Source organism: Castanea sativa, chromosome 7, assembly GCF_040712315.1.
Source record: "Castanea sativa cultivar Marrone di Chiusa Pesio chromosome 7, ASM4071231v1".
Classification (NCBI taxonomy): Eukaryota; Viridiplantae; Streptophyta; class Magnoliopsida; order Fagales; family Fagaceae; genus Castanea; species Castanea sativa.
Window position 1 is genome coordinate 22094089 of NC_134019.1, and position 19755 is coordinate 22113843.

General features: G+C 35.9%; 1 protein-coding gene across 1 annotated transcript; it reads left to right on the plus strand.

The window, feature by feature from the left end:
• The first annotated feature begins 15288 nt into the window (after nt 1-15288).
• LOC142643079 (glutamate-1-semialdehyde 2,1-aminomutase 2, chloroplastic-like) lies at nt 15289-18384 on the plus strand. The gene is made up of 3 exons (XM_075817624.1): nt 15289-15611; nt 16307-16480; nt 17139-18384. Exons 1-3 carry the CDS (start codon nt 15411-15413, stop codon nt 18204-18206), a joined length of 1443 nt encoding a protein of 480 aa, XP_075673739.1. The 5' UTR covers nt 15289-15410; the 3' UTR covers nt 18207-18384.
• The last annotated feature ends 1371 nt before the right edge of the window (nt 18385-19755 follow it).

A 19755-nucleotide genomic window follows, 5' to 3' on the forward strand; every position in this document is an offset into this window, starting at 1 on the left:
TTTTTATGAATGGGTTTCTGATTTGGTTTTTTTTTTTTTTTAACTAGAATTTTAAAGTTTCAAAGAGTTGCTCACAATGTGTTTGATAAATTGCTTGTTTGATTGTGTATGATCAAACTCACATGAGTTTGTGCAGCATCTCACATGTGTCTTTTTGTGCGTGTCTCACGCTTCATTATCCAAGAGCACATTTTTTTATATATATAATCTGCTGCTCTAGTTGCATATTCACGTGTCTTTCTGTGTGTATCTAAAAGTATAGAGTTAGGTCTATTAACTTTTTTTTATTAGTAAAATGTTGTATTTCAGTGGAGTCAGGTCTATTGTTGAACCCTTTCATATACTCTTTCATGCTTAGTGTATTTATGCATATCATGGATTGTAATAGCTTTGCTGTCATGGGATAATTTTATTAGATGGATAGACAAGAGAATAAAAGGAGATGTGTATTATGGGATTGGGAATGGAGACGTCGAATGGCAGTTGCTTATGTAGTTTGTCTTGTTGCCTATTGGTTGATACTTCGAAGGAGGCCTTAAAGGAGACAAAGGTAACTTACTCAATTAGTAGTTTAAGTTTAGAAAGACGAAGTGTTTGCGATGAACTAATGAGAGAGATAATTGGAAATAAAAAGTGTCATGATATCATACGCATGGGGCATGGAGCTTTTTTAGATTTGTGTGACATGCTACGTAAAGAAGGTGGCCTCCAACCAACACAACGAGCAACGATTGAAGAACAAGTTGCCAAATTTCTTTACATATTATCACATGGTGTAAAGCATCGGGAAATATCTTCTTCTTTTTTTCCGTCGCTCTAGTAAGACTATAAGCCGTCATTTCCATGAAGTATTAAGATCTGTGATACAACTAGAAGAGAAGTTTCTGAAACAACCTGATGGATCTCAAACTTCAGTAGAAATACTCAACAGTTCTAGGTTCTTCCCATATTTTAAGGTAAAAAAAAAACATTGTTATACTCTAATAAGCTTAATTGTGGTATATATAAAGATTTTAATCTATAGAAGTAAGTACTCAATAGTTTTAGTTCTTCCCATGTCAAGATTGCATTGGGGCAATTGATGGAACACACATTTGAGCAAAAGTTCCTATTAAAGATGTAGCAAGATATCGTGGTTGAAAGGACTACCCAACACAAAATGTGCTAGCGGCATATACATTTGATTTAAAATTTACATATGTTTTGCCTGGATGGGAAGGAACTGCGTCAGACTAAAGATTTTTAAAAATGCATTAAGTAGACGCGATAAGCTAAAAGTCCCCCAAGGTAATTTTGTTAGAAAAAAAAATTTAGCCATTAGTGTATAACAACATAATGATGCATGTCATTCCTATAGGTAAATATTACCTTGTTGATGCTGGATTCATGTTGAGGAGCACACTTCTTGCACCTTATAGAGGAGTTCGTTATCACTTAAAAGAGTATTCAAGAAATCCACCACAAAATCCTAAAGAGTTATTCAACCTTAGACATGCATCCTTATGCAATGCGATTGAAAAAACATTTGGAGTCTTGAAGAAAAGGTTTCCTATAATAGCAAGCTCAAACCAGCCGTTTTACGGAGTTCCAACTCATAAAAAAATAATTTTAGCATGTTGCATTTTGCACAATTACTTGATTGGGGCAAATCCGGATCATAGAATTCTTCATGAGGTGGACGAAGAAATTTTCAACAATCTTGAACCCCATGAACAGCTTGGTGTGCAAAGAGAGAGAAATATTGATGATGCTGCCCAAGGAGAGATTTTAAGAAACTCAATAGCAACTGATATGTGGAGGGTTTATACATCCAACCCAACTTGATGTTATTCTAAATTTTATAATTGTTGACAAATGCTTCTAGTGGATTTAGAACTATGTCTTTGTTTTAATGGGCTGATTCTTATTAGAATTGTTTTATTATTTAATTTTCTTTTTATGGACTTATCATTTTGTATATGATACATTTAATTTTCTTGGGATAAACTATTGCATGAGTTTTGATTGTGTCTTGAGAACGTGATTCTTCTTGTGAGGTTTGTGTGAGACTTTCCTCTTTAGTATGCAAAATGAATTATTCCTCTATATTGTGTAAGAGCAGCACTACCACAGCAAGTTCCAGTTCTTTTAGTATAATTTTAATAAACTTCATTCACTATGACAGTGGCAATTTGCAGGTAATCTTTCTTTTTCTATTGTTTTCCATTATGTCTTTGTCCTTTAAGTTGTGTTGGCAACCTTTTGCTTTCGACTTGCTTACGTTTGCTTGCTTAGTTTTCTCTGCTTAGTTGTGTTGGTAAAATGAGCTTTTATTATTTCAACCATGGATAATGTGTAAATATGGCATTTTATAGGGGAACCGCACTTGGAAAGCGAGAGTTGTTAATAGTGAATACATTGGCATACAAACTTTGGGTGGGAGTGGACTGCCTGCAAAAAAGGTCTTGCTTTGCCTTCTCTCCCATTTTCTTGTTGATAGTTCTTTACTTTTGAAACATGACAATTAAATTGTTTCTGTTTCCAAAACAGCTTGTCTTAAATTTTGCAAGTTTTTTCATTCAATGGGCTAGCACATGACAACAAGCTAAATCTGATGGTTTTGTTAAATATATTTATTTGCTCAAATATTTTTTTTATAAGTTCAAATAGGTCAAAAAAAAAGGACTATTGATGATGTGGTTAAGAAAGATAGAGAATATTGGACCGTTGTTATGGATGATGCGCTTATTGATGCACTCTTGCATCAACATCATCTAAGTAATAGAAATGGTTTAGTCTTCACCACACATGCCTATGACAATATTGTGAAGGAATTGCAAGAAAAAATTGAAAAACCAATAGACAAGCAAAAGGTGAAAAATCGCATTAAAACCATCAAGTATAATTGGTTAGACTGCTATGATGTGTTTAAGAATGGACTGAGTGGTTTTGCTTGGAGTCCAATCACCAAAATGTGGAGTGCTGAATCAAAAGTTTGGGAAAGTCTAATCCAGGTTTGTCACTTATACTCTAGGAGTTCATATTGTTTCATTGAATTCTGTGGTTTTCTTTTTCATGTTATATCAATTTACAATAGGGTAAAGCACCATGAACTTATATTTAGACACAGAGAATTAATTGGATTGTTTCGATGGTTCAAAGGACTCCGATGTATGCTTTGATGAGATTTTGCATCTAGTCATGTCTTACACATTGCAATGATATGTTGTTTATAACTGGGTATTACCGTAAATGCAAGCTTGTTCAATAGAATACTATGGTGCATAAATTTGAGTGTTTTCTTGTCTAACCTTATTTTGTTGTCATTTTTTAACAGGCTAAACCTAAAGCAAAAGAGCTTAAGAACAAACCAATTCCAAACTACGACAAATTGGTTGAGCTTTATGGAAAAGATAGAGCAACTAGGGAACAAGTTGAAACTGCATCGGAGATGAGGCAACGGTGGGCTACTTCAATCGGATAGGGCTCTATGGAGAACATTGAAGATATTGATCATTATTTGCTCAAAATGAAGTTACTTTGGAGAGTTGTGATAATGTGGGTGATAATAATGTGGGTGAAGCCTCCTCAAAAGCCAAAAAGATAAAAACATCAAAAAATGAGGACATGGAACAAATTATGGGAGCAATTCAGAATGTTGCTTTAGCAATGAGAGATGGAAATTTAATTTTTGAGAGGAGCATGGCACGTCTTCCCATTCCTGAGCAAGAAGTGTTCCATCTCTTGGATGAGATAGGAATTCATTCTAGATTGCAAACGAGGGCTTATCTCTATCTTATTAAGAATCTAGATATGTTGAGAACTTTTATTGGCTATCCAGTGGAGAAGCGCAAGGAGCTATTGTTCACAATGATATCTGATCCTTAAATTTCTCTAACAGTTAGACAAGTAAATGTTCCAAGACAATTTCAGCTTCTAAAAACCTTTTCAATTGACCATTGAACTGTAAACTCTTGGGATTAATTTTTCTAAATAGATTTGTCAGTTACTATTTAGACAAGTGGAGCTGTATGAGGTGTATTATAAAACGTTGTCATTTGCACTAGTTATGTGTTAAAGTTAATGGTATTTGATGAAATATGAATTGTTTGTGTGTTTATCTGCCGTTGGATTATTAGAAAATGGGAATAGAAAATGGGGTTTGACCTTGATGAGTGATGATAAGGTAAAAAGAAAAGTTTAAAGTTTAAACTTGTCTGTCCAATTTTCTGTTGACAAGTGGGAATTGTTTGATAAAAGGATTGTGTCCCAGTGTTTAGGGGCACCTGGCTGATTGAAGTTGTCGGCAGTTTAGAGAATTTGTTGCTATGGGACTGAGCAAAGTTACAAATACACCCCAAAAAAAAAAAAAATTGAGTTAATTCATAGAGGCACTCTCCCTTACTTTTTTGATTTTTTGGTCTCAATTCTTCTCCGAATCCTCAAAAAATTAAATTCACGTACTAAGCAAATAATAATAATAATAATAATAATAATAATAATAATAATAATAATAATAATAATAACAATAAATGAAAGAAACACTCAAAATTCAATATTTTGTTGATTTTTTTTAGTAAAAAAAAAAAAAACCAAACATTTTTTTCTTATTTTAATTATTATCAATTTAGGATTTTTTTTTTAGTATAATAAAAATGGAGAAAAAATATTTAATCATAGACCAATGTTGATTATTTAATTCACATAAGAAAAAAAAAATTATCAAAAAAAAATATTGCATGCTATAGTCATAATTATTTAATCTAACAAATTAATCATAGACCAATCTTGCAAGTCCATTTTCAAATAGGAGTAAATTTGTCTATTTAAAAATATTTAATCATTTCCTCTCCTCTCCATTCTAATTTTTAAAACATCCAAACAAGGGGAAAGGACTAATTACTCCCTTCCCCCTTACTAATTTTAAAAACATCCAAACAAGGTGGAGGGTAATCATTCTCTTCTACTCTCCTCCCCACTACTCGCATCCCTTCTACTCTCCTCCCTCTCTAAACTTCCAAACAGGCCATAAGGTTTTGATATTAAAACAGTGAACTGGACTGTGGGAGAGAGAGAGAGAGAGAGAGAGAGAGACGTTCATAATCATATATTCATTTGATTTTGATTTTGATTTTGATTTTTTTTTTTTGGTACATTTGATATCTACAAGCATAGCCCAAAAATTGACTATGTGATTTACTTAAATACTCATGTATGTAATTGGACATTGGGCCTAAACTTGCTAATTGTATTGTCCTTTGGCTTTGCCTATCAGGCTATCAACAGGATCAACTCTAGGAAGTAGGAAGGCCCATATTTTATTTATTTTTATTTACTTTTATTTTTTTGAATATTAAAAAAAAAACCCTTGATAATATAATAGTAATTAGTTTCAAAAAATTCAGAAAAAAAAAACTTGAATGAATTGTCTATTCTTTCTCCATCTCTAAACAAAAATTGATTACTAGAATCCTAACCCAATTAAAAACCGTAAATTGTTTTTAGAAATTACTATAAGGGTCTGTTTGGAATCTGCTTATTCTGTTGAAATTGAAATTTTTTTACTAAAAGTACTATAAATAAAAGTAAAAGTTAGCCTTTGTTTGGATACAAATTATAAATGAAAATTATTTCACTATTCAACTTATTTTTGTTACTATTCATGGGTCCCACTGAACTTTTTAGTACTATTTATGAGCCCATTGTACTATTTCAACTAACTTTTATCTTTATTTACAGTACTTTCAGTAATAAATTTTTAGTTTCAACAAAATAAGAGGTATCCAAATAGACTCTCAGTTGAAATAGTATAGCGGGACCCTGAATAGTACAAAAAAGTGTAGTAGGGCCCATAAATAGTAGCAAAAATTAGCTGAATAATAAAATAAGTTGACTTTTTAATTTGGAGTCAAACACACACTAAGGGTGGGTTTGGATAGGGAGGTTGGCGTCTGCATTTCGCGTTTGAGACTTTTTTTTTTCCCTCTGCGCACAGATTTCAACAAGAGACACGATGCACTGTTCACCACTGTGCGTGAACAGTAACCACACAGTGGTGCACTGTTCATGTACTTTTCAGCTTTTTTAAAATTAAAAATGGGACCTGTAGCACTATACACACATTAAAAAAATATTTTGCTACAGTGTTTTCAGTTTTCAGTTTTCAGCTGTATCCAAACGGACCCTAAGTATGATGAGTTATCATTGACAATTAATTTCCACTAATAAGAAATAATTTAGACTTTTTATATTTGTAAACCAACTTCACACATGTTCTTCTAAAAAAAAAAATCCACGCATGTTAGATTGTCACTATATACCTGTGGGGGGCTAAGGACCGAAGATGAAGATCAAGGGTCGAAAGAGACCTTAGTTGGGATGAGGGTCGAGGGCCCGAGGACAAGGTTGCATGGAAAAGTAAAAAGAGTAGACTAATGATATATGGCATAAAGAGAAAATATCTGGTTTGGGGGTAGACAGCTTGTGGACTCTGCATTAAATGCTCTGCACCTAGTTTCCTAGCCGCATTAAATGATGAACAACAGTTTTATCAATTGCATCGATGTGGAGGTGACCTGAACAATGTGAATCACAACTAGGGAGTTTCTTTCCACCACCTTCTACAAGCAATCAGACAAGTGTCAACGTGAGAAAGGAGTTAGGTGGGAGATCGACGTTGGAAATGCAAGGAGGAAGGAGTATAGATAGGGATGAAAGAAGCTAGTGTAGGGGGAGAAAAAGAAAGGATAGGACTCTGAGAATTGAATGAATAGTAATATTTGAATGTAATAGATTCCTCCTCGGGCAAGCCTGTGGGAGCGTGTTTTCTTACTCCTTTTATGTTGAATGGAATCTTCGGGACATAGCTGTCTGTGGTTGTTTTGTTGCCTCTCTACAAATTCTTTGTTTTGGGCCTTAGGTGACTGGATCCACTTCTAGTTTTAAGTGGGCTTTAATAGCTAGTTAGATTTTTGGTCCTTACAATTGGTGTCATTTGTGGGGAGGAGAAGTGGTAGAATTATATTGTGATTCCAGGTTAGTCGTCAGACAAGTCAATGGAGAGTTTGATGCTAGGGATGAAAGGATGCAAGGGTACCTCAGTAGGGTGAAGTGTGCTTTAAACAGGTTTAAGAGTTTTGTATTGAAGCAAATCCTTAAAGGACAGAATGCTCATGCCGATTCATTAGCTATGCTTGCTACTTCCTTAGGATTGAAGCTTTCGCGGGTGGTATTGGTAGAGGATATGATAAGCTCTAGTCTCACCAACATACCGGCAATTAGGGTTCACAGTATTCAGGTGGGACCGAGTTAGATGGATCCTATTGTGATCTTTTTAAAGCAAGGTATATTTCCCGAGGACAAGTCTGAGGCAGAAAAGGTACGCAGAAATGCTCTCTGTTATTGGCTATCTAAGGAGCAGAAATTATACAAGCGCTCTTATTCGGGTCCATATCTTTTGTGTGTACATCTTGAGGCAGTTGAGCCCATATTAGAAGAATTACACGAAGGCATATGTGGGAGTCATACTAGTGATAGGTCCCTAGCTTATAGGACTCTAACCTAGGGGTATTGGTGGCTAAACATGCAAAAAACCTCTCAAGATTACGCAAAAAAATGTGACTAGTGTCAAAAGTATGCACTAAACATCCATCAACCAGGGGGAATCTTAAATCCATTATCCAGCCCATGGCCATTTGCTCGGTGGGGCTTGGATATCGTCGAACCCTTTCCTTCGACGATTGGTAATTGAAAATGGCTCCTCGTCGGCATAGATTATTTTACTAAATGGGTAGAGGCCGAACCACTAGCTAACATCAGAGATGTAGATGCAAAGAGAGTCATCTAGAAGAATATTGTTACTCGGTTTGGAGTCCCACATACTTTGATCTCAGATAATGGCCTTCAATTTGATAGTAAAGCCTTTAGAAGATACTGTGAGGATTTGGGAATAAGGAATGGGTATTCGACACCAGCTTATCCTCAAGGAAATGGTCAAGTTGAGGCCACTAACAAGGTTATCCTAGCTAGATTGAAGAAGAGGCTAGATGATGTTAAAGGAAAATGGGTAGAAGAGTTGTCTCATGTGCTATGGACCTATTGCACTACCCCCTGTAGATTGACAGGTGAGACACCTTTCTCAATGACATACGGGGTAGAAGAGATAATCCCTCTGGAGTCAGGATTTCCAACCTTGAAATCTGATCAGTGTAGTGTTGAAGGAAATATCACATGCTCCTTGATAATCTTGATACCGTTGAGGAAAGAAGAGAGGTAGCAAGTGTGAAGATAATCAGTTACCAACAAAAGCTCAAACAAGCATATGACAAGGGAGTGAAATTGAGGCCGTTACCAGGAGACCTTGTATTAAGAAAAGAAATTGGGACAGTAAGGAATCCTACATGGGGCAAACTAGGTCCCAATTGGGAAAGGCCGTATAGGATCACATTTATAGCAGGTATTGGGGCTTATTACTTGGAAAACTTGGATGAAAATGTAATCCTTCGTCCCTGGAATGTAAACAATCTACTGCGTTACTAGTCTTAGTTCAATTTCTGGGGTTATAATTCTAAAGCGTAACTAAAAAGCATGTTCTGCAAGTTCCAAGTCCAATTTCAAGTAAATGTTATATACTAGTTTGCTTAAATTTTATAAGTTAATGTACTAGTGAAGTTGTGACAGTATGGTAAAGCCCCATGAATTGATTACTAGGTAAGAAAGATGGGAACAAAACATGTGAAATGACGAAAATGAAATCAACAAGAAGAAAAGAATGTGTACAAAACTACCTATAATAATAAATAGTGAAGAATGATTTCAACGGTTTGTTTTTGTTATTAAAACTAAAGACCGGTACAACGCAAAAACAGGGCATCACTAATTCATTGGCCCATTACAAAAATGTCTTTAAGTTCCTCTAGCTAAAGGTTCAAGCAGCTGACTATTTTTCCTTAGTTTCTTTCTCTTGCTCTTTGTCTCTTTTCTTCCATTTCGATTGCATTACCTCAATCACATCCTCTTCAGTCTCCATGACTACCACATCATCTGTTGGTGGCATGTCTTCTCCTTTTTCTTTGCCTTTGGCAAAAGTGGAGGAAGGATTTTGGTCTAGGGGAACTATGGAAGAAGGGAGAATGGAGCTAGAGTCGGCTAGAAGCTTTGGAGGAATGGGTGTCAATTGTAATGCAAAGGGGTAGTATACTTTGTCTTGAGCCCAAAGCTCTGACTCAGTAGATACCCCTGTAGCATCCAAGGCATGGCCCTACACCTCCAGGCAGAAGGCACGGGCAATATCCCTAAGTTGGGCAGTGAAGCTTTCCGTTGTCTTCTTCAAGCCGGCATCATACGCTGCTTGCTCAGCCTTAACTTTCTCCTTGTCTTTAGCCTCTAGTAGTTTCTGCATTTGTTTCAACTCTACCACTGTAAGAGCCAATCTATTTTGGGCTTTCTTTTGGGCTTCTAATGCATCAGCCGCTTGTTTCTCGTAACTCTTTAGTGCAGGCGTTGCGTTCCTATGAGCCTTCTCAACCTCAGATAGCTAGGCGAGGGTGTTTATCAGCTTTTGTTCTCCTTCAGTTTAAGCCTTTACTGCAGCTTCTTGGCTGATTTTAGCCTTTCTTGCCACGTCCAAGGAGTGGTCTACCCATTCCTCGGCCATAAAGGTGGCTTGGACAGCCTACCAAAGATAGAGATAGTAAAAGGAACAACAATGTAAGTGTCACACATATGGAGAAGAAACCATTTATGCTAGTACAAAGACATGACGTATACCTTGGCAAGATCTTGTTTCAAAGACATGAAGACCTCTCTTTTTCGGAAAGACCTCAATTCAGCCATATCCTCCGGTAAGCATAACGTCTTCTCCAAGTATTCTGCCACCAAACTTGAGCTACCCTTGTTGGAGTCCTTCAGGTTGGCATCATCAAGCACTGAATTACCTGAGCTTAAGGTGACATTGGGTCTCCAAATCGAAGCTTTCCTAGATTGGTCTCCGCTTATCTCTTTAGAAGTCCCAGTGTGTGTAGACTTCTTTTGCTGCCCTTTTCTTGCCCAGGTTTCTTAAGTGGGTGGCTTAGCGGTCTCTCCTTCTTCGGTTTCCTCGGGGCTCTTTCCTCCTTGATCACGTTTCCTTTTCTTATCTACAACCTCAGCAAGCAAGGTGTGCGTCACGGCTGGAGTGGCGGGTCGAGGTGGTACTACTACAGTTGGGGAAGAGTCCTCAGCATGGGCTTTTAGTATGGCGAGAAGATCTAATTCTTTCTCTTGAAAACCCATGTCTCTCGAAGAGTGAGTTACAGAAGTACTAGGAGCGTCTTCGCGATAAAAGACTTTGAAGTCTTTTTCTGTCACCTCAGGATGGATGGACTCAGGTGTAGTCTCCCTTTCCTTATCCTCAGAAGGGATGATGGGTTCTTGGGAATAGATGAGTCTGGCTGTTAAGGGAGTCAGAAGCTGGGCATCTTGAGTCCCCTCTAGAGGAGGCTTGGTCAACAAGAAACCTGGTACGACCACGTCAATTAAAGCCAAACGCAGATCCTTGGCTTTAATAACATTTTTTGGGCTTTGAAAATGCTTAGTAGAGGGCTTTTAGTTGAGAATAACGTGCGTCGCCCTAAGCTATCCGTCCTTATGTAAAAATATCTCCGACCTGAGGATTCTGTTTAGGTTTTGGAAGTTTACCAAATGTTTGGCTGGAGCGGTGTGATATTTGTCTGCCATAAAGGGTGAATAGTGTTAGGGAAAATTATTAAGTGCAAAATCACTACGTAAATGAAGTTGACTAAAAATCCCGAGTCTTGCTTTGGTCATTAGGAACCCTACCTGGCTCTCCTTCTTGGGTAGGGCAGTGTAATCTGTCATACCAGTTCCCGAAGACAACAAGGAAATCCTCGTCCATGCCTTTGCTCGAGTCAGGCAAGTAGGAGATTAGTCTAACTGCGGGAACCCTACACTTCATGTAGTATTTAGTTTTCTGTCATTTCTAGTAGTTGTACACCCAGTTTACGTCGTGCCAAGTAAGGTTAGTCCGCATCTTAAGGTTTATGGCATCTATACATCCCAAAATCCTAAGGATGTTGGGGGAACATTGAGTGGGAGTTAACCTATAGTTTAAGAGGTAGTCCAAGGTTACCCTCCCTGTTGGAAGTTCCATCCCACCTTCAATAAAGGCGATCATTGGAATTACCACGGACTCGAGAGGCCTTGGTAAGACCAACCATTCCCCGTCTTCATAGTGTTGAATTTCAACACCATCAGGGATTCTATATTGGGCCTTAAAAGTTGCCCTTGCCTCAGCGGTATCTACTAGCCTAGCATATCTACCTAGTAAGTCTTATGGAATGAATAAAGAAAAAAGAATCAAAAAACAAAAAGAATCAACAAGAAAACCAACACACCTCTGAATGAACGCTAAAATTGCTCCTCAAGAGGTTCCTTTTCTTCAAAATGCTAAAATGAACTTTAGCCAGCCCTATGTCTTGTTTATATAGGGGCGAGAATGTGCGGTAATTTTCCCGCTCATAACTAAAGGGAAAATCAGTACCGTACAATTCTGATCGAGCTGTAGAACGTGGGGAGACAAGGAGCCGCCTGACACCATAAATGACTGATCATGGATTCCGAAGCATCAGGATTGTGTCATAGGAAGCGAAAAGACGTTACCATGTGGGAAAACAAATGGCACGTGGGTAGTTAATTTGCAAAGTTAAAACTTGGCTTTTAATTTAGAATTACTAGCACAAGTTTTAAGGGGTTATTGTGGGGGGCCGAGGACCGAGGATGAAGATCAAAAGTCAAAAGAGACCTTAGTTGGGATGAGGGCTGAGGACCCGAGGACAAGGTTGCATGGAAAAGTACAAAGAGTAGACTGACGAAATATGGCATAGAGAGAAAATATTTGGTTTGGGGGTAGACAGCTTGTGGACTCCGCATTGAATGCTCTGCACCTAGTTTCCTGGCCGCATTAAATGATGAACAATAGCTTTATTAGTTGCATTGATGTGGAAGTGACCTGAACAGTGCGAATCATAGCTAGACAGTTTCTTTCCACCACCTTCTACAAGCAATCAGACAAGTGTCAACGTGAGAAAGGAGTTAGGTGGGAGATCGACGTTGGAGATGCAAGGAGGAAGGAGTATAGATAGGGATGAAAGAAGCTAGTGTAGGGGGAGAAAAAGAAAGGATAGGACTCTGAGAATTGAATGAACAGTAATATTTGAATGTAATAGATTCCTCCTTGGGCAGGCCTGTGGGAGTGTGTTTTCTTACTCCTTTTATGTTGAATGAAATCCTTGGGACATAGCTGTCTGTGGTTGTTTTGTTCCCTCTCTACAAATTCTTTATTTTGGGCCTTGGGTGATTGGATCCACTTCTAGTTTTAAGTGGGCTTTAATACCTGGTTGGATTTTTGGTCCTTACAATACCAAACAATCTCTTTTTATCTCTCATGGATTTTAATGCTTAAATTATTTATAACTTATTAGCTTTCTCTTCTTTCTTCTTCTTTATTTATTTATTTTTTCAATATTATCAAGTTCTATTTAGTTATAAGGAATACCAAGAAAGCATAGAAAACTACTTGTAAGTTGTAATAATTCCCATAAAAACAATTCTGGGAGTTCCAATCTTAAATGGTATAATTAAAACAAAGTTGTCAATAATGAGTTTTCAAATAAAGACACTATAAAAAGTTGCCAATAATTTTTATTTTATCAAATGATATTTACAATTTTTTTTGAGAAAATTTCAACCTATGGTGTTCGCTCCTAATGATAGCTCTTTATCATCAAACCAAGATACCAATCAGTTTTTGGTGTAGATGGAGATTGAACCCGATCTCTTATTCAACCATCAGACACTTTACCACTTAACCTAACTGGAGCCCACGATATTTATATTCTTGAGTAAGCATGAAACATGCCTATTTACATTGTCACTATGTCATGAAATTTTCATATTTCAAAATGCATTTAATGTGATTAGATTCTTGAACCATTCTTTTTGCCTTTTTATTTGTCTATAAAATAGCTCATTACAATCTCACAAAGGTATTAAATTAAAAAACAAATTCACAAATTTATTTACTAGGAAAATTATTGAGATATTGGAGAAAATTAATAACAAGTTAGTAAATATTACATGCACGTAGATATTAGATTTGGCAAAATTAAACCCTATCCAAACCCGAGAATATTTGACCCAAATGAAAAATGAGTTTACCTGTGAGCTAACAATTTTTTCTGATTGGTTCTTAGAGTAGTATGCCATAGAAACTTATGATTCAATTTATTGCAGAAAGGTTTCAACTTTAATTTTTTTTTTTCTTATTTTAACTTTTAAAATTTGATTATAATGTTATGATTCATGGATTACAGGGGTCATGGGTGTGAAAACTGTATCAAATTTGTGTGGTGGAGCCCATTTGTGTATTAAATAAAAATGTATATACATCTTAATAGATGAGTGCATCTAATCAATACCCAATTGCCACATGGCAACATTTATGGGGAAAATTAAAAAAAAAGTACTAGAAAAAAAAAATCAAAACTAACACCATATTTTTAATGTATTTGGACAAAATATTTGAATTGAATAATTTTGAAGCTTAAATAACTCAATTGAACAAAAGTAAAACTAGAGGCTTGAAATAAATTATGGTCAAAATTTAGAGGTTAAAAAAAAATTTATTATAGCATTTTAGCCGAAAAGGCATCTAACCATTTTTAGATTGCAATTAAGGCTACAAATTTTCAATACTATCCATTCTTCTTCACTTCTAAGATATCTTGCAAAATAAAAGTTAAAAAAATTGAGAGTTAATTGATGTACGTCCATTATATATTCAAAGTATCATTTCAAAAAAAAAAAAAAATTTATTCATTGCTAAACAAAAAAGGAACAACTTTAGGAGCTTTCTTATAATTTTGTAATCATATTAGAGAGAGAATGGAAGAATAAATTGTATTTTATTACTATGTTTGTGTCATAGATAGAGGCATTGATACCATTTGACATGTTTATTCAGAATTACAATTTAACAATCGCATATATATAAGCCCTCTTCGAGTTGTATACAGCAACAAAAGCTTCTTCCAAAAAAAAAAAAAAAAAAAAAACCCAAAATTGTAAATGAATGCACCGCCAATTACATTGGTTTTACCACTGATCGTTAGGATTTTTGTTTCCATATTTGTCTTTTATTTGTTATTTCAATTTTCGGTTGTGTAAAAAATTATCGTACTATATAGTTCTGTTTGAGATTTGCTTATTTTGTTGAAATTAAAAATATTGTAAATAAATGTAAAAATTAGTTAAAATAGTACAATTAGACCCATGAACAGTACTTAAAAGTGTAGTGGGACTCATAATAGTAGCAAAAATAAGTTAAATAGTAAAATCAATTGACAAAAATAAGTAATGCCAAACGGACATTATATATTATACAAGGTCACAAAAAAAAGAATCACTCAATAACCATCCACTAGTGACAAGTTGACAACTAACTGTTAGTGTAAACCATTAAGCTGCATCTTAAAAACTTCACCATTGTCAAGCTAGACTAGTTTAGATTGAGATTCAGTGCAATATTGCGCTATGCAATTATCACATGATTAGTTTAGATTGAGATTTGGTGCAATATTACAACATGCAATTATCACATGCATGTGAAATATAAATGTTGATAGGATAAAAAAGTAAAAGGGTAAAAAAAATTAAAAAGCAAATATTTTTTTTACCCAATTTACTTTTACATTTCAAGTAGCATTTGGATTAGCTCATGTAAAATAACATAAAATAAAAAATATAGACACGGAAGCCCAAAAATCAATCGTGTTAAATTATGAACCAATTATATAAAATGAGATTTTGCAACACTGCTTATTCAAATATACAAATTACTGTATCTTTATGCAAAAGGTTCTTTGTTTTTTTTTTTTTTTTTTCTTTACATTTCTCGAGAAGAGTTTTTGTGTAAGAAGATAAAGAAACATTAAAAAAAAAAAACAATAAATACTATTTTAATGAAATAAAATATATAAACAGTAATTTTTCATAAACTGAGTCTAGTCAAGGACTTGCTTTCTTCCATCTCCTTCCATCACAAATAGGTTTGGGCAAATCGGAGACAATCCAATCCAACCCAACCCAATCTTGTAAGTTGCAACAGTCCTCTAAGTCCAAACCTAACCCACTTTCTCAAAAAAGAAAAAAGAAAAAAAAAAGTCCAAACCTAACCCAATAATCCATCTATGAAGTCCAATGTACTCCCCAATAGCATATTGACATGTGCACCTTAGTGATACCCCACACTTTAAAAAACCCATTTGAACAACAAAAAATCAAATTCCCAACCTTATCACTTTTTCTACTCCTTTCAGCTCTATAGCCGTCAGCGTCGCAGGCAAAAAGCCAAAACAGAGAGTGAGAGAGCAACAATGGCTGGTGCTGTAGCCGGAGTAGGAGTGGGATATGGGCTTTCATGCTCGACAACAAAGCTTTCTCATAGACATTCTTCTTCTTCTTCTTCTTCTTCAAAAACGACTCGTCGTTGCTGCGTCAAAATGGCTGTCTCGCTCGATGAGAAGAAGAAGAATTACACTCTTCAAAAGTCCGAAGAAGCTTTTGCTGCCGCCAAGGTATTCCTTTTCTTTTGTCATTCCCATTTCGATTCATTCAAAATTTCAACTTTTCTACACTTGGTATTGTTTTGGGTTCTGTTCGGTTAATTTTGACTTCAGTGAAGGAATTATGATTGTTTAAAATTGAATTTGGGCCTTCAATTTTGTTACTTGTTTTTGCTAACTAAGTGTTAAATTTGAGATTTACAACCTTATTAATGATGGGTTTTGTGTAATATTGATTATTTGGACTATGCTATATGATTGGGACCGCTTGAAGATTTCACTGGTAGTGTAAAATGGATGCAATATAGTAAACAATTATTGTGGGTAAGATAAATGAATGTGACCAACAATTGGGTCTTGGTCACATTCATTTCACGGGTAAGATTTTACTTCCTGGATCTTACAATGTACAAAGTATCTCCTTTTTTAAAATTTTAAATGACGTGATCCTAGATATACTTTTAGATTTGTAATATTTAATTCAAACTATGAAACGGATACATTAGGTTGTTAATCTGTTTTTCATGTATGTTAAAAAAGCCTAAGGACTTGTCTTGGCTATAGAAGTTGTATAAACAGTTGTTTATTAGCTCTTGTTATTGTTGTTATTTGACATTTCGCTCAAACCCTTTTCTTTTTATGATGTTGAATGGCGAAATTTGGTTTTGAATTTCTTGAGAACTAACTTGGTGTAAGGGTTTTGGTAGGAATTGATGCCTGGAGGTGTGAACTCCCCTGTACGTGCCTTTAAATCTGTTGGTGGACAACCTATTTTGATGGATTCTGTCAAGGGCTCTCATATGTGGGACATAGATGGCAATGAGTACATCGATTATGTGGGTTCTTGGGGACCAGCAATAATTGGTCATGCAGATGATGAGGTTCTGTTCTTCCTCCCTGTCATATATTCTTAAAACTTTATCTAATCTTACATTTGACCTTGTTATGATATTCATAGATATTGTGCATTTGGTGACAATCTTCAATTTTAATTCTCCAACCATTCCTTGCTATTTTTTCTTGTTGTGGACCAATACATTTTGTTTAATGACACTGGTCAAGTGTTCCTGCCTCTGATATCATTTTTACAACAGCAAAATATTCGTAGTGTTTATAATTTTTTTTAAAAGAAAAAAAAAAAAGATATTTGGTAATGTAATAATTTATTTGCATTTCTTTCTTAAAAGTTGATGCATTTGTATTTGTATTTGTATTTTATTCTTTTTTTAAAAAAAAAATCTAAATACACTGTAAAAACTAATTTTTTCTGGAGGAGTTATAAATTATAATGCTTTATTGAAGAGAAGTGATAACTTTGTTGAAGTAGGTTTGTACACAACTCCCAGTACACTGATACACAGGCCTCTTTCTTGGGGAAAAGTAAAGAGTTGGAGAACTGTAATTCTTAAGATTTATCTTGCCAATTCCCTGAACTAGACCCTGTAACAGTGGATGAATCCTTTATTTTTTTTTTCAATTCTGATGGTAGTTTTTCAGATATTGCAGTAGATAACGTTCCCAGCTACTATTTACCTGCAGGTACTTGCGGCCCTAGCTGAAACGATGAAGAAAGGAACCAGCTTTGGTGCTCCTTGTCTGCTAGAAAATACTTTGGCCGAGATGGTCATCTCGGCAGTACCAAGCATAGAAATGGTCCGGTTTGTTAATTCAGGCACAGAAGCATGCATGGGTGTGCTCCGCCTGGCCCGTGCTTACACTGGCAAGGAGAGGATTATCAAGTTTGAGGGCTGTTACCATGGCCATGCTGATCCATTCCTTGTCAAGGCAGGAAGTGGGGTTGCCACCTTAGGACTCCCTGACTCCCCTGGTGTCCCCAAAGGAGCCACTTATGAAACTCTAACTGCCCCTTTCAATGACATCTCAGCTGTGGAAAATCTCTTTGAGACCAACAAAGGAGAGATTGCTGCAATGATCCTTGAACCTGTTGTTGGGAACTCTGGTTTCATTGCTCCTAAACCTGAGTTCCTTAATGCCATACGCAAAATCACTAAAGAAAATGGTGCTCTTTTAATCTTTGATGAAGTTATGACTGGATTTCGTTTGTCTTATGGTGGAGCTCAGGAATACTTTGGCGTAACTCCTGATTTGACAACACTTGGGAAGATCATTGGTGGTGGTCTGCCTGTTGGTGCATATGGAGGAAGGAGGGAGATTATGGAAATGGTGGCACCAGCAGGACCAATGTACCAGGCTGGGACCTTGAGTGGAAACCCATTGGCAATGACAGCAGGCATACACACTCTTAAGCGATTGCAGGAGCCAGGAAGTTATACATATTTGGATAAGATCACAGGTGAACTTGTTCAAGGTATAGTTGATGCTGGGAAAAAGGCAGGGCATGCGATGTGTGGTGGGTATATACGCGGGATGTTTGGGTTTTTCTTCACAGAAGGGCCTGTTTACAACTTTGAGGATGCAAAGAAAAGTGATACTGCTAAGTTTGCAAGATTCTATAGGGGTATGCTGGAGGAAGGAGTATATTTTGCTCCTTCACAGTTCGAGGCTGGATTTACAAGCTTGGCACATACTCCTGAAGATATCCAGAAAACAATAGCAGCTGCTGAGAAGGTTTTACAGCAGATTTAGTGTGGCAATTCCTGTATCTGTAGTCTATGATTTACCTTCCCATTTTTTCCCCGCTAGCATAATACTGTTTTGCAGGAGGATTGAGAGTGTGTTGTAGTTAATTTTCTTTAATGAGAACATGCATTTCTACTTAATAATGTAATCTAATATATATAAAATTCAAGGTAGTTTTTGAGTTGTTGACCTCTTCATATTGTGGAACATCAGCTTTGGAGGCCTCACAATTTTGCATATTATTATGTTTTAATTTGACTAATTATTTTCTAAAATTTGTTTTTGGGCTTGAAAAGTTCTGAATTATCCATCCATTAACCCTAAACATAACTTTGTAACCTCAGTATTCTCAAGAGAGGACCCAGACAGCTGCGTTTTAGGTTCAGTCCAGATGTGCTCTGGTACCTTGGTCCACTGGCCTCTGCAACTGCTGCAAAGATGTTCCAGGTTGCATAACATGATGGTGCCAATTTTAGGCAAGTTGCGGATATTGTAGATAGAGGATCAATATGTAAGCATGATGAATGTGGTTTAAGTGATTAGATGTTTTAGGGTGATGATGATGGTAGTTGGTGTGATTGATTGTTAAGAAGTGTGGTGGTGATTTCTAGTACAGCTTGTGCTGCTAGAGGAGTACTGTCTGTATTAATTACCAGCCAATCTATGGGGTGATCAATTGTGTACAAAGTTGCCTACTCATGTTTGAATGATTGTAGTGAAGAATTACCGTGTTATACAGGATCCTTTCTTTGCTATGGAAAATGAATATGCTAATTTATTTAGGTAATGGTGACAGACCTCAAAAAGAAGTATGAAGGGAACACAGGATTGACAAGCCCTGAAAGAAAGTTTCCATATTCTATATTGATAATTCCTAATTTTGTTTGTTTCCATTTGAAATAGTTTTAACTGTTCTTTTGGTTGTTTATCGTATAGGAAAGCTGAGTATTACTATTAGGCCTGATGCTGAATGTATTATATCATGCAGTGCACTTCCATTGTATAAGGAGATGGTAGAGAATGGTTGACAGGATATCTGGTAATGCAAAAAAAATTAGAATTCACTTATATTTTCCTAGAAGGCTTCACTGTAACTCATTATGGGAATATACAATATATATTTCAAAGCTCAGCATTGTTCCTATGATTTGTTTTATAGCTTTCTCATGATCTTTCTGATCTGTTAAGGGTAAGTGGAAATCTTGAATATGTCATACTGATCTCTTAAGGGATGCTGATATGTTTGACCAAGGCTGTTTGTTGGCGTTTTATTTTATTTAAATTTTTTTTTATAGAGATTGTTGTATGTATCTTTAAGATCAATTATAGCAACATGTCCATGTTTATTTAGTGAAATTACAGATTGGTTTGTTAATCTTAATCTTGGTTGAACAAAAACAAAAACTCTTGCCAGTGGCCTACTAAAATCTCACTCTCTGCCAAATCCCACAATTACCCACTGATATTCCATTCCTATCCGTGGTGTTGGATCTAATTCCTTACATCTGGCTCTTCTACACCATACCTTTTCCTCTATGCAACATCCTACTTCTTG

What these genes read in the sequence shown, in the direction of transcription:
- LOC142643079 (XM_075817624.1), top strand. Translation starts at nt 15,411, where the DNA reads ATGGCTGGTGCTGTAGCCGGAGTAGGAGTGGGATATGGGCTTTCATGC. An exon ending in AAGCTTTTGCTGCCGCCAAG is followed by an intron (nt 15,612 to 16,306) that starts GTATTCCTTTTC and finishes GGGTTTTGGTAG; the next exon opens with GAATTGATGCCTGGAGGTGT. An exon ending in TTGGTCATGCAGATGATGAG is followed by an intron (nt 16,481 to 17,138) that starts GTTCTGTTCTTC and finishes ATTTACCTGCAG; the next exon opens with GTACTTGCGGCCCTAGCTGA.